Below are 13,595 nucleotides of genomic sequence, written 5' to 3'. Positions count from 1 at the left end.
AGATGATGGGACTCCCCTCTCCCGCTCTCCCTCCCTCCCTCTCTCTCTCTCTCTCTCCCTTTCTCTTTCTCTTTCTCTCTCGTCCCCTCTTTTTTGTAGAGTGCACATCCACACAGGTTAAAATGCCAGAGTTGCCAGGGAACAGTCAGAAGCCATTAGCGTTTGGGACAATTTGCCCTGCAGCACTCCTTCTCTGGCTCATAAGAAAGGAGTGGGGGTGGATGTAAATCACCAGCGCTCCTTTAGATGTAATGAGGTTCAGCAAGTTTTTCTTTTCTTTTTTTTTTTCTCTCCTTTTCTTTTCTTTCTTTTTGTTTCCTTTTTTTCCCCTCTGTCCGTCTTTTGGTCTCTCGCTCTCTTGCTCTCTCTCTCTCTCTCTCTCTCATTTGATCCAGCCCATAATTTTTTTGATTATTTCCACTTCTTTGGTCTGGCCTTCACAAGCTCTGTGTGTCTGTGTGTGGGTGTGTGTGTGTGTGTGTGTGTGTGTGTGTGTTTGTGTCTGTGTGTGTACCCACATTTCTGTGTATATTTTGTTCATTGAGCATACATATGTGCATGTATGCACATTCCCTTTCCATGCACATCATGTCCATTTGTTCACATTTGTTTGTGTACATCTGCCTGCACACGTACAGTAAGTGTGTCTGAGAACCAGAGAGAGAGAGAGAGAGAGAGAGAGAGAGAGCAGAGAGGCCCAGGAGTCTGATTTCACCCTGCTGGGGAGGCTGAGAGCTGGCCGGGCAGGGGGTGGGGGGGACGTGGGGGTGGGGGGTGGGTGGACGGGGGTAATGAAGTGACAGGTCAGTCTGTAAATACGTACGGGTCGCCCGGGCCCTGGCCAGGGGGAGGCTATCGCATTGCAGTGAAAATGGAAACGTCAATAAAATTAATCTGCCAGCCTTTTGGCCACGGCCACTCAGCCAGTGCTCCACTCCGGCACTCCGGCACAGCCGCTGCGGCTGGGTGGCGAACAGCAGGAGGAGGATTATGGGAAGACCACAACACCAACAACAACATTGGTGTTTTACACACCCCCCCCCCAAAAAGAAAAATAACACTGACACCCGTAAGCCTACCCCCCCACCCCCCCCCCCCCCCACACACAGACACACACACTCACAGACACACACAGACACACACACACACATGGAGCACCCCCCCCCCCCCCCCCCCTTCTCCGGTGATGTTATTATTATTGAAGTCGAGAAGCAAACTGGAGAATTAGCGCAGCGTCTGGGTCGTGTTTCTCAGGAAGCTCCACCGCAGTCAGGCAAGGGGCTACAGCCCGGCCTCCCAGTTTATTGTTTTAGGCTTCCCCCGAACAAGGGCTTTTACTTAGCGTGGGATTTACGGCATTTGTCACTAATGAAGGCCCGGTCTACAATTACAACACTCGCTCAGCCAGCCCCTGTCCCCTATTCCCTCATGTCCTTCAGACGAGAGCGACGGCTTCTTTAACTCCAAGACCGGGAAGCTCAAAGTCTGCACTTCTCCATTTCTCGCCGTCTCTCTCTTTGTCTCTCTCTTTCTTTTTTTTTCTTGTGTGCCTCTGCACTAATGATGTGGAAGCAAAACACAGAACTGGAGAGAGAGAGAGAGAGAGAGGGAGAGAAAGGGGGGAGGAGAAGGAGGAGGAAGAGAGAAAAAACAAGGGAATAAAATCAAAAAGTAGAGAGAGAGAGAGAGCGAAAGAAAAGAGTTCTGTCCTTGTATTCTTCATTTATTTTGCATTTGATTACGCCACCAGTCGGATCTTTCTCCTTTCCACTCCTTTTTAATATTATTAGTTCAAATATTTATACAACATTATGGCTTGTATAGGGGCCTGTGATTGATGTCCCCCCAAAAACAGGAAGACATGCGAGTCTGAATTTTCCAGAATGTCGAGGCCCTGCCATGCCTTAGTGGAGGAGTTTTTCAGATACATAATTTAGATGCCCTCAAGGAAGGCTTTCAAGGCATTTTTGCCCGGGGGCAAGAAAAAATAACTATGACTGTTAAAAGTAAATCATTTTTGCTAATGCACAATTAATGGCGGAGAAGGGGAGAGTCAGGGAGAAAGGAGAGGGCCGAGAGATGGGAGCTGGGGGCTTGAAACGAGGGCAACCTGCCTTGATATGCGTCCGTTTCGTCCTCATATCAAAGGCCAGTGGACATTAATGCAGAGGAGGCCACACTGCCCTGTCATGCAAATCTGTGAGCAGAGAAGACAGCGAAAGGGGGCGTGGGGGGGTTGTGTGGGCTTAGGAGTATGGGGGTGTTCCTGGGGGATGGCGTGTGTGGGGGGGTGAAGGAGGCAGACTTTGGTCCATTATGAGCATCGGAGTGCAACAATGAACCAACTCCACTCATATCCCACTCTGATTCACACACCCTACTCAATTGTGTTAGTCCAGTATTCAGTAAGGCGTGTGTATTTATCTATGTCTGTGTGTCTATTTGCTTCTTTTGGTTTGCTCATGAACTCGTTGGGTTGGCATGGCTCTCTCTCTATCTCTCTCTCTCTCTCTCTCTCTCTTTCCCTCTCTCACCCTCAGACATGGCCGTCTCTCACAAAAGAAGTTATTCCGTTACGTCAAGCTGGCAAATCAAATTGAATTAATGACATAAGCCCGACCTACCTCGCTACTTGAAAGTGAAACCCTTTTAGTCCTCCTCTTTACTCTTTTTTGTATCACTTTCTTTCTTTCCCCACCAAAAAAAAACAAGCCTTTCTGAGCGAGTAGGGTTTTTTATACATGTTGGCAATAAGCAAATAGTATTGTTACAATATACAGCTTCTCAAGTTTGTGCAATGTGTTTTTGGTGTTTTGAAAGCTATCAGTTGTGTGGGTAGCAGCTTTTTTTTGTGCTGTGTGTGTGTGTGTGTATGTGTGTGTGTGTGTGTGTGTTATGTGTGTGTCTTGCGTCTAAAGTCCCCTCGTTTCGCTCAGGAGACGGCCTAGACAACAGTGTGGCCTCGCCTGGCACCGGTGACGACGACGACCCGGACAAAGAGAAAAAGAGGCAGAAAAAGCGAGGCATCTTCCCCAAGGTCGCCACCAACATCATGCGGGCATGGCTCTTCCAGCACCTCACGGTGAGTCTCAAGTCTTCTCTTCTCTTCTCTCACTCCCTCACTTTCTTCCATCTGTCTTTCTCTTACAAACACACACACATCAACACTCAGCACACGCTTGTGACACACAGTGAGTAAGCATGTATGCAGCAAATCTGAGGATCAGCCATATCTAAGAGACACAAGTCTTGAGTTTTTGATTCTGCCATTGACAGGCATTGATCATTTGTCAGCTTCCAGGCTAAGATGACTGATTATGTAGATGAGTTAGCTTCGAATGAAACTCATATTATGGTAAATCATGTAGTATCGCATTAAATAGCATTCGCTTTATGTGGCAGGATTCAGTTTATGCATCCGTGCTGTGCTCATCCCTACTTGGTTCACTTTTGGAAAATAAAAGAGACAGTGCAGTTTAAAAAGACTCACAGAACTTGGTCAAAGAGGTAAAAGCACTAGTCAAAATGTGGTGCGTCGATTTGTCGGGAGCGCAGCTCAAAGTGCAGCACCTCATGAACATTTGATGCCACTTCTTTGTAAAACAGTCAGGAACGACCCTTTTTGTTCAGATGATCCCGGAAGCTCCCCAATAGCTGTCTGCCGTTCAGTTTTATTCTTTTAATATTCCTATTCGGGGAGCTTCAAAAATATCCTGTCTGACATTGAAGCTGGAAGAAGCATTGCTTTGACCTGGCCCGCCTCTGTGAACTTGTTTGGTTCCTCTTCTCCCATATCCCATCTGACAACTGTACATTCAGAAACCTAAACCCACAGACAAGGGGATGTACAGAATGAAATATTAAGCCGCATTAGACAACCGTGAATCAAACCAGATCGAATGTCTCTAAGTGTGGGTGGAGGCTGGGCCTTGGATGTTCAAATGTGCCCCTGTGTGTGTGTGTGTGTGTGCGCCTGTGTATGCATTCAAGTGAATGCTATAAGTGTGTGTGTGTGTGCGTGTGTGTGCATTCATGTGCATGCTGTGTGTGTGTAGGAGTATGTATGTGTACGAGTGGGGAGGGTCCTTGTGATGCCTCAGTAGGTCAGGAGTCAGTGGAGAGGAGAGGGACATGCAGTTTGGCGAGTTTGTTGGGCCCACACAGCCATAACTGGGGTGGGGTGGGGGGTGTAGGGGGGTCGTGTGTGTGTGTGTGTTTGGGTGTGCGTGTCTCTATGGTGGGGGGTGTGCCACACAAAAACGAGAGTGGGGGGTGGGGTGTATGGGGGCAGTCGTGTTCCATTGCCCTCTCTGATGTCAGGACATTCTCAGTGGCCCGGGGATGTATTGATTTGGACAGGGTCAGGTTGCAGCTGCGAGGTGGTCATCCAGGCTGCTCCCTCAGCACACGGCTGCTCTGGATGTGGATGTGGATGTGGATGTGGACCCGGCCAGAGGAAGCCTAAGACAGAAACAGAGAGAGAGAGAGAGAGAGAGAGGGTGAGAGAGAGAGAGAGAGAGAGAGAGAGAGATAGAGAGAGAGAGAGAGAGGGAGAGAGGGAGAGAGAGAGAGAGAGTGGAGGGAGGCATGCCGGAGGGGGGCTTTACTGTGGGGGCTGGAGCTGGGTTAGGGAAGCCACCCCAGTGATCCGTGCTCTTAAGAAGGTCAGGTAGCCCCGGCACCCAGCCTGCCCAAAGCCGCTCCCGTGGCGGAGCCCTGCCCTGGGCCTGATTACCTAACCAAAGACAAAATAATGAGGGCCCTGGCAAATACGGCCTAATTGAAAGGGCTGCAAATCCATTACATATTGGTCAGGGATAATCAGGAGGGGTTTAATCACTTTTATCTATTCAGGGGTACTGGAGCTGCAACAGCCCGCGCCCTGAACCTTGCCATGCGCTTATTATTCTCATCATTATCAAAATGACTTCACAGCTGTTTGCAGGCTACATCTCCTTGGCTGGGGCTTTCACACAACCTGCAAAACGGGCTTAATTTGGGAGGCAAGTCGAGGGAGTGTGTGAGAGGGAAAAGGAGAAAGAGTGAGAGAGAGGCAGAGGAGTACAGACGTACAAAGAAACAGAGAAAGACTGGGAGCTTTTTCCCCTCTTTTTTTCCCAACTCAGAGTTGAAATGAGACCACTGCTTGGTGCGTGTGTGTGTGTGTGTGTGTGTGTGGGGGGGGGGGGGGGTTTGTGTGTGCGTGTGTGTGTGTATGCGTGAGAGAGAGGGAAAGAGAGGTGGAAGAAAGGAGTAAAGAAAAAAAAGATCTCAAATTTGGAGGCCTCCACAGAGCCACCTACCATGGTGGTTATTTTTTTACACACACACACACACACACACACACACACACACACACACACACACACACACACACACACACACACACACACACACACACACACACACACACACACACACACACACACACACACACACACACACACACACACACACACACACACACGCCTCCTGGTTAATTTAGTTGGCTCATACCAAGTAGAAAATGTCTCCCTTTATTGGGGGATCATTAGGCTTCTTTCCTGGAGACTGGAGGAATGCCCATCATAAGGCCTCTCACAGTTCAAACGCTCCCCTCCACACCACAGCCATTCACTGGGCCTCCGCACAGCCTTTTCCACCCATTTTCTTTAGAATTGTTTTAAAATTGCATTGAAAGCAAGAGAGAGAGACAGAGAAATGGAGAGATCGAGAGGGAAAGAGAGAGAGAGAGAGAGAGAGAGAGAGAGAGAGAGGGAGAAGAGAGAAAAGAGCCCAGTTGCTTCTGTCCAGGGGGAGTTTTTCAGGCTCTTTTTTTTGCTGCTTAGTTTTTTTTATTCATAGAAGTACAGCTTTCAAAACCCCCACTTTCACTGATCTTCAGTGCCTCTCCTGCTTTTAGATATTTTCTCAAATCTTAATTTGTCCCTTTTGTTGAAAGGCCTAGGCTGGACTTGTACAAGCAATAATCCCTCCCTTTTAACCCACCTTCATATAGATTTGCTTAGAAAAAAAGAGGGCTAATTGAATTATCCCCCACTACTCACTTGTACCACACTATACAACTCCTTACACACACACACACACACACACACACACACACACACTTACACATACACACACTCACACACTGCACTCACACATCCCTTTTATTTTAATTTGTGAAGCAAACGCATTTAGCATTTTCCAAGATGCGTTTGTGGAGGGGCTGAATTCTCTCAGACTCCGGCCCCTGAATGGCCCTATTGCAGCATTCTGCCGCTGGCCTCATTCATTAGCCCCGCGGAGCCATGAAAAGGAGCGGGCTCAAAAACCTGCGGCCGCCGCACAACTCCTCTTCCCCAGAGCTGCGGGGGTCTCCCTACATATGTTCTCAACATCCAGCCTTTGTCACCTATTCTGAAAGGCTCAAAAGGACACTGCCCCCCCCCTCCCCCTCCCACCACCTCTTCGCTCCCTCACACACTGAAAAAAAACAACACAAGGCCAACAGTATCAATTGTTGGCTTTTAGATTGGGCATAATGCAGGAAAAAAACTTGGCCCGCTCCTCCCCCTTCTGTAACCTTCCCCTACTCGCCCTGACCTCACACTTTTCCTGGGAGAAATCTCAGAGCGCCTTTCTTTATGAAACCATTGTCTCCGGGGGGAAAAAGATCTGGCCTCAATTGGCATCTACCAGCTAGTCTCAGAGGGAAGGCTGGATGTGACTACACGTGATTACGCAGCCATTGATATCGCCTGTTTGCGCCCCGTTGGAAGGCTCCCATACGCCGAGCATGACGCTTGACCCCCGGCGTCACTTAATGCCCGCGTGTAGTTGGCAAACTGTCATGCAGATCAGCTGACCCGAGCCTGGCACCGGAGGGCCCAAGACGGCCTCCCCTCCACTCTTGAGTTTCTGGACGTCTTCCAACCCCATTTGGAGGAAGGGAAATCCCAGACTGTTGGTATAAGCTTCTCTATACTACAGGGAGCTTATGTTATCAGAAAGGTAAACTTGAGTGCGCTGTGGATGTTTCTGCTCAGACCTGGCGGAGTGGTGTGGAGGGAGAGATGGAGGAGGGAATGGAGTGAAAAGACACAGATGGGTGATAAGGGGCTAGGGGGGGCGGGGAGGTTGCGTGAACTCCTCACTCAGCCTTTTGCTCAGGGAGGGGCGATTCGGGGGGCTGAGGGTTGCCTCATCATTTGCCGCAGACAAACCCCTGGTTCTCTCAATTAGCCTCTTGGCGCCCCCGGCTTCCCTCCACCATAACCCCCTGCTCGCCTCTGCCAAGACTGGGGTCGGCCCTGCAATGAAAACAGGAAGCACTCAGATACAAAGATACCTCTCCAGGCCCTCGCCCCGGCCTTTTCACTGACGCAAAAGCTTCAAACACCAAAGCCAAATAAATAGGCCCCTTTGAGGAGGCCTGTGCTGAAGCTGGATGAGTTTCGAAGCACGCTGGCTCGAGTGGGGTGTAGGTGGTGGTGGGGAGGTGGGTTAGCGTTGAAGGAAGGTAGCTCTTAGCTTTTTTTTTTTTCAAACATCAAACCTCTCAGGTTCTCGACGAGGCCGCCTGCAGCCCAGGCCGCTAAGGGAGGGGGGCCAAGTTGTGAAAGTCCCCAGCCAGGTGTATTGCTCCCCAGGGGTCATTGAAAAGGAAGTGATATATCCCTTATACCTTTTTTTTTTCTCAAGGCCTCGGAAAGAGAGCGAGAGAGCCTTATAACACACTAACGTGTGCTACTTATGAACAAACGATGAGGTAGCATTCTGAGACCAGAGCGCCCCCGGCTAACAATTAAAGCCCATAGCTTTCACTATCACGGCTTCCACCAATCAATTTAGGACATTACCCGCCCGGCAAACGCATTACGGAGGTGTGAGCTATGACATTTTTAAAACATTATTTTCCATTCCGAGCCTCTAAATGAAAGCATGTTCCTGTCCCCGTCCCCTTTTTATGTGTCATTAGCCAGGGCAGCGCTAACGTTAGGGTGTGAGGATAGCGGTGGAAGCCAACCCGCCGTAAGTGCCTGAGCCGAGAGCTTGGCGAGGCCGTGGTTGCAGTGGAGGATAATGGAGATGATGGTCCGTGAGCAGATGAGCAGGTCTCACCTCAAACATCATTACCGCCGGGCAGATACTGCGGGGATGGACGCCAGCTACCGCTTGCCACTTCCACCAACACATTAGTCTCCTTGATAACAGGATGTCAGCTCTAGGTCAATCCCTCAGAGAGAGGAAGCGTGAGGGAGATGGGAAGAGAGAGCATCAGAAAGGGGTTCCTTGTCTTAAACATATAACATAAGTGAATAAAACAACGAAATAAACAAGGTCTGTCATTGTCATGAAGGTGGGTCGAGGCGTGGCTCCCATGGGGGAGCGGATGTTTGCTCCGGGCCAGTAAACAAGTTCGCAGCCTGCCTCAGAAGACACTGGCTTGTTTGAGTAGACTAAACATTTGCCCTGCTCTGTCCAAGCCCTGTGTGTTGGCCTCTAATCCGTGTGTATTGTTCCATCTCCACTGCCATTAAGCCAGTGGAGCACATCTGCTAACAGTTTTATACACACATGGCTCCCGCCTTGTCTCACATGCCCCTGTTTGGTTGCAGACCCTCTCTGAGCTTGCCCCCCCCCCCCCCACTGCACCCTCATGTCATATTTCTCCCATCCACGTGTTTCGAAATGGTCTGCTCTACTCTCCATGTCTCTTGTTTTGGTCCACGGCAGAATGTCTCCAGCCTTGCTGTGTTTGGTAATATTCTCTGGCATTCATGGGGCGGTGGTTTCATTTAGGCCACAGCGAGGTTGTTTTGTGTGGTTCTGCCGGTGGGGTAGGGGGTTGGAAGGTTTTCGCCGAGAGGTCAGCGGGGTTCAGGGCTGAAGGAGGCCCACACACTAATCTGTCATGTGCTCGTTTGCCTCCCAGCCCAGAAGTCAGCTCTCCAGTCACCCGTGGCAACCCAGGCGACAGCTCGGTTCAGCCGCCACAGCGATGTGTTTGTGTGCGAGCCCATGTGTGTGGGTGTCTGTGTCTGTGTGTGTGTCTGTGTGTGTGTGTGTCTGTGTGTGTGTGTGTCTGTGTGTGTGTGTGTGTGTGTGTGTGTGTGTGTGTGTGTGTGTGTGTGTGTGTGTGTGTGTGTGTGTGTGTGTGTGGCGTATGTGGTACTGTTTATGTTTGTGGCTCCGTTGTAAAAGAGCGTAATTATGTACACACACGTGTTTATGAGTTGGTTATGAGGGGCTTGCTAAGCTGGGCTAATTACCGGCAGTGGTGGAGGCAGAGCGAGTGGCTATGTGTTTTGGGAGTCGGTGAACTATTGGGTAATTACTGAGAGAAGGGGGGGGGGGTTGGCCTGGCCTGATCGGGGCTTTTGTCAGAAGCGCACGTTCTAATGCCTGCTGCCCAGCGCCCCTGCAGCATGGATGCATGTCATCCCTGTCTGCCATCTGCTCTCACTTCCTCTCCCACAACCAGCAGTCAACACTGCAGAACTGGGAGCAACTGCTGCTGGAAGACCCTTGCTACCCACTGCAAAAGAACCAGGAACTCTTTTGAAAAGATATAAGAGCTTACTTTTTATCAATCTTTGTGTAAACCAAAACAGTAATCCATTTAATGTGAATAACAGTGGCTTTCCTCAACGACTGGGAGGGGGAAAGAGGCACGCTGTAACCTAACAAGCCCGTATCGAGTAACCCTCCTTTCTTTGGGGCTATATAATTATATGTGAAGCCACATCAACCTTTGCATTGAATGTCAAAGCCTTTACAGTAATTCCCTGTGTCGAGCAGTTGTGATGTTTACAGGCTGCGTGCCGCTATAACTCCCCAAAAGCAGCTCCCGAAGCTGTAGGCGGGTATTAGGATGTAATAGCCATGAATTGTTTCGCACCGAAACATCAGATGGACTCACTCTTTTAATCGCGATCTGTCATAGTTCCTCTTGAAAGGGGGGATCCACCATGGCACTCAGGCCCACTTAAACATGCTTGAGTGCGGTTTGGAGACGTGTGGATGGCAAAGAGAGAAGGGCCTGTCGCTCTGAGTCTGTTTTGGCATTTGTGGATTTTTTTAGCCTCTTTATTCACAAAGTCCAGCGATTCTAAGTAAGTGCCTCATTTCTGCTAATGTCAGTGTGTGTGTGTGTGTGTGTATGTGTGTGTGTACTGTCTGTGTGTATTAGTTTAATAGCACCTGTAATTCACAGGCAATTGTAAAGGGCCTCCCCGGCTCACTCTTGTTTCCCTAGCTGTTTCTCCTCTTTAAATATCCACCCTCCCTGCTGTTCACATCTTAACACTTGTTGTTTAATGAACTAGCAGAAATGAGTGCTCCCGCTAAAGGTATGTTTACAGCACGTTCACGCTGTTTGGAGATGATTAAGTGGTGTGAGACTCCAGAGAGGCAGCCAAGGAAAAAAAGGAAAAATACATGCCAAGCCTAGCGGCAAAAGGAAGGAGGAGTAAAATTCCTGGTTTTTATAATTCCTCTCAGCCTGACGGTGTCTTTCCCTCCACCACCACCACCACCTCTCCACTGTTAACTCCTAGCTTCTCTTATGTGAGCCGGTGCTGGCCCAGTCACGGCCATGACGAGGAGGCGGACCAGCAGCATTCACAGGGGTGCTTGTATTTTTATGGAAGGCGGGGAGAAGAGGAGGAGAAAGCAGACGGAGAGCCTGGGCGCTGCTGTGTAAGAGGTGACTGCGTGTGCCGTGACCCTGCGGGGAAGCCAAACAGAGCAGGAGGCTCCTGCCGAGACGGTCAGATTTATAAACTCCAGCCCTGAGCGTCAGGCTCCTCCAGCAGCACCCCCCCCCCCCAGCGACAAACCCCCCACCCCGCACCCCTCTTTGCCCCCGCAGCCCTTAAACCTCAACACTGCAGGAACTCCAGAGAGACCCAAAGAAGCCCTCTGCTTGTTGGTGGTGATGTAATTGACAAAAGGGAAGCCTGTCATGTGTCTTTGAGAGAGAGCAAGTGCGAGAGGCAGAGGCAGAGACAGAGACAGAGGTTTGGCAGGGCAGTGTGGCATGTTGTTGTGGACACGTCCAGTTCCGAGTTCTATGAGGAAAGGTTGAAGGCTTCTCATGGGGTGGCTTTTCCTCAGCGTCTGCTCTATCTCTCTCTCACACCCCCTCCTTTCTCCTCCTATTCCCTCCTCCTCCTCCTCCTCTTCCTTTCCCTCTGCCTCTCCCCTCCTCTTGGTTTTCCTCATGCCATGCCAGAGGGGGTTCTGGGAAGAGAGCAGTGCAGGCCGTGTGCTCGCCTGCCCATTAATCAGGGGCCTTGGTATTGTGACGCAGGATCTGAGACCATCCCAGGGAGATGGCCTGATGTGCTGGAGGCCTACAAACAGCTCAGGCCCTTTGATATTCATCTCACACCAGGAGAAGGGAAATGCAGGGGGAAAAAGAAACAGCACAGACATGGAAGTAGCAAGGCTAGGTTTGGGGTGGACAGGGGAAGGGGGTGTTTGTTGGGGGGGGGAGGGAGGAGGTTAGAGGGGAGTTGCACTGAGCAGAAATCAAAAACAGACTCCGTTTCTCTGTTTGGTTTGTCATGGGACTTTGGCTCCAGCAAATCCCACTTCTGCCATTTTGTTGTTGTGCGATTTTGTTCTCTTTTCCTCTCTCTCCCACTCCCCACTCCCCACCCCCACCCCACCCCACCCGCCCCTTCCCCTTTTTTCTCTGCCTTTTGTTTCTCTGGGCTTGTTCCAGAGATGAATGTCTGCACAGCAGGGTTCCCAGTATTTCCCCCACACCTCTCTCCCCTCTGGGTCCGCTGTCTACTCTGCATTGCACTGCACTGTTACTTAACCGTGTCACTGGAGACTTGCGATGGCGCATGATATCATATCTCCACACGCAGTGTACACTATCTGTCAATCTAGTGTACACTATCAAACACAGAGGCAAGAGTGGCCAAATTGGTTTTGGTTTCCCCTCTCAGCCACCCACTTTGATGGCATGTTGAACCAACCCGACCCACACACAATGCACCAGGATTTCCTGCGATGCTTTGTGTGAGACCATGGATCCACCAGCCGCTGTGTGTGTGTGTGTGTGTGTGTGTGTGTGTGTGTCATTTGTTGTGAATCCCCAGCTTTGAACCTAGTTCCCTGTGACCGCATTTGGTGGGAGCATGTGAGGCTACACAGATGAGTGCATATGATAGGCCACCCTATATCAAAAATAGGCATGCTTAGGATGACAGGGAGAAAAAGGGAAGGAGAAAGAAAGACCAGAAAAAAAAAATCAAATAAAAAGAAAAAAATAAACCCAAATCTAACCGAAGCAGGCTTTGGCTCCAGATGTGAATCTTGTGTGAATATTGATCGGGAACGCGCTAGTCCCCCCCCGCTCAAATCCCCAGGGCTGCTACAGCTTGCACACAAAAAAGCCCTAGCTAAAGCCCCCATGAACCGAGCAGCTACAATTATTTAGATAAAGAGGCCTGGCGCGACACCACACGCCTCGCCAGCCAGAACCTCCTTCCCTGTCTTCTCTTCCTCCTCCTCTTCCTCTTCTTCCAGTGCGAAGAAGAAAAAGGGGGGAAAAACCTGCAATTATCCACAGTTTTTCCGAATCTCCCCCCTTAATGTTCATTATTTAAAACCAGCGGCAATTACAAGTTCAAAGGAGGTTTAGAGGGCCAGCAACCCGCATAATCACTGGCAAATGAAGCGCTGCTCATTCGTCACAGAGCTACGCGCTCTTGCAGAGGTGAATCATGCGCGCGGTGACAGGAGCTGATTTCCATAGAGGCACAAATCTCTACCACCTCCAGGGCTTGTATGTCACTCTATCCCTCAACCTGCAATCCTCTTAGGCATGCTGTTTTGTCTCGCATTACAAAAAAAAAAAAAAAACAGAATTGTAACAAACTTCATCCAGACTGATGCTTATGATCCATCACACTGTTGTCCCATTTGGGATCCACGACGCCCCCACGTTTGCCGTAGACTCTGTTTACTGTCTTTTCTTGTCGTCTGATCTTGTTTCTTCCCTCTCTCTTTCATTCAGTCCCTTTCTTTCTTGACCTCAGTTCAGTCCCTCCATCCACCTCGCGTATGTTCCGCAACAGTGGGAGTGTACATTACAGCTCTCCATGTGGACTGTTCCCGCTGTGTATCTCTGTTACCTTTGGGGATGGGTCACAATGGCTAATCCTGTCTTCAGGTGGCTGTTTAGCGCATTCAGACCTGGGGCTCAGAGCACCAGCATTGAGCTCCAGTTACAGGACACCCTGACCAGGGGTCAGCTCACACTGCCCACTCCGCAAAAAAAAACACACCACCTCCACCTTCCTGTTCAACCCAGGTGTCTTTTTCTCCCTCTTTTTCTCCCGTTCTCTTTCTGCACGTTTTCATGTCTGAGCTCTCCATCTTTGAATATCCATCTCACTGATCGCTCGAACTCCTGTTCACATTAGAGGGGATCCTTGATAACATCTCCATGGGGACTTGCTCCGCTGGTCGCGCCATTTCCTGCCTGGTGCTTTCATTGTACAGCCCGTTCACATGGGACCTGCCTGACTCCGAGCCTCCCCTGAACTCAGTGTAACACTGCCATCCATTCCTGGCCTTGTGCAGAGACTAGT

The 13,595-nt window shown here is 50.0% G+C and overlaps 1 protein-coding gene across 11 annotated transcripts in view; it reads left to right on the top strand.

Annotated features, from left to right (window-relative positions):
• The window catches only part of meis2a (Meis homeobox 2a), an 82,351-nt gene that overhangs the window by 34,106 nt on the left and 34,650 nt on the right, over positions 1–13,595 (top strand). For 6 of the 11 annotated variants that reach the window (XM_031580826.2, XM_031580824.2, XM_031580822.2 and 3 more), the window contains one exon: positions 2,937–3,082. In XM_031580826.2, the coding sequence (XP_031436686.1) occupies positions 2,937–3,082 (146 nt within the window). Of the gene's footprint in view, positions 1–2,918; positions 3,083–13,595 lie in introns of all 11 variants that reach the window. The other 5 variants (XM_031580816.2, XM_031580818.2, XM_031580815.2 and 2 more) reach the window with 2 other exon arrangements.

Source organism: Clupea harengus, chromosome 14 (assembly GCF_900700415.2).
Source record: "Clupea harengus chromosome 14, Ch_v2.0.2, whole genome shotgun sequence".
Classification (NCBI taxonomy): domain Eukaryota; kingdom Metazoa; phylum Chordata; class Actinopteri; order Clupeiformes; family Clupeidae; genus Clupea; species Clupea harengus.
The sequence above is the reverse complement of the archived record's forward strand: the minus strand, read 5'-3'. Positions and strand labels throughout refer to the sequence as shown.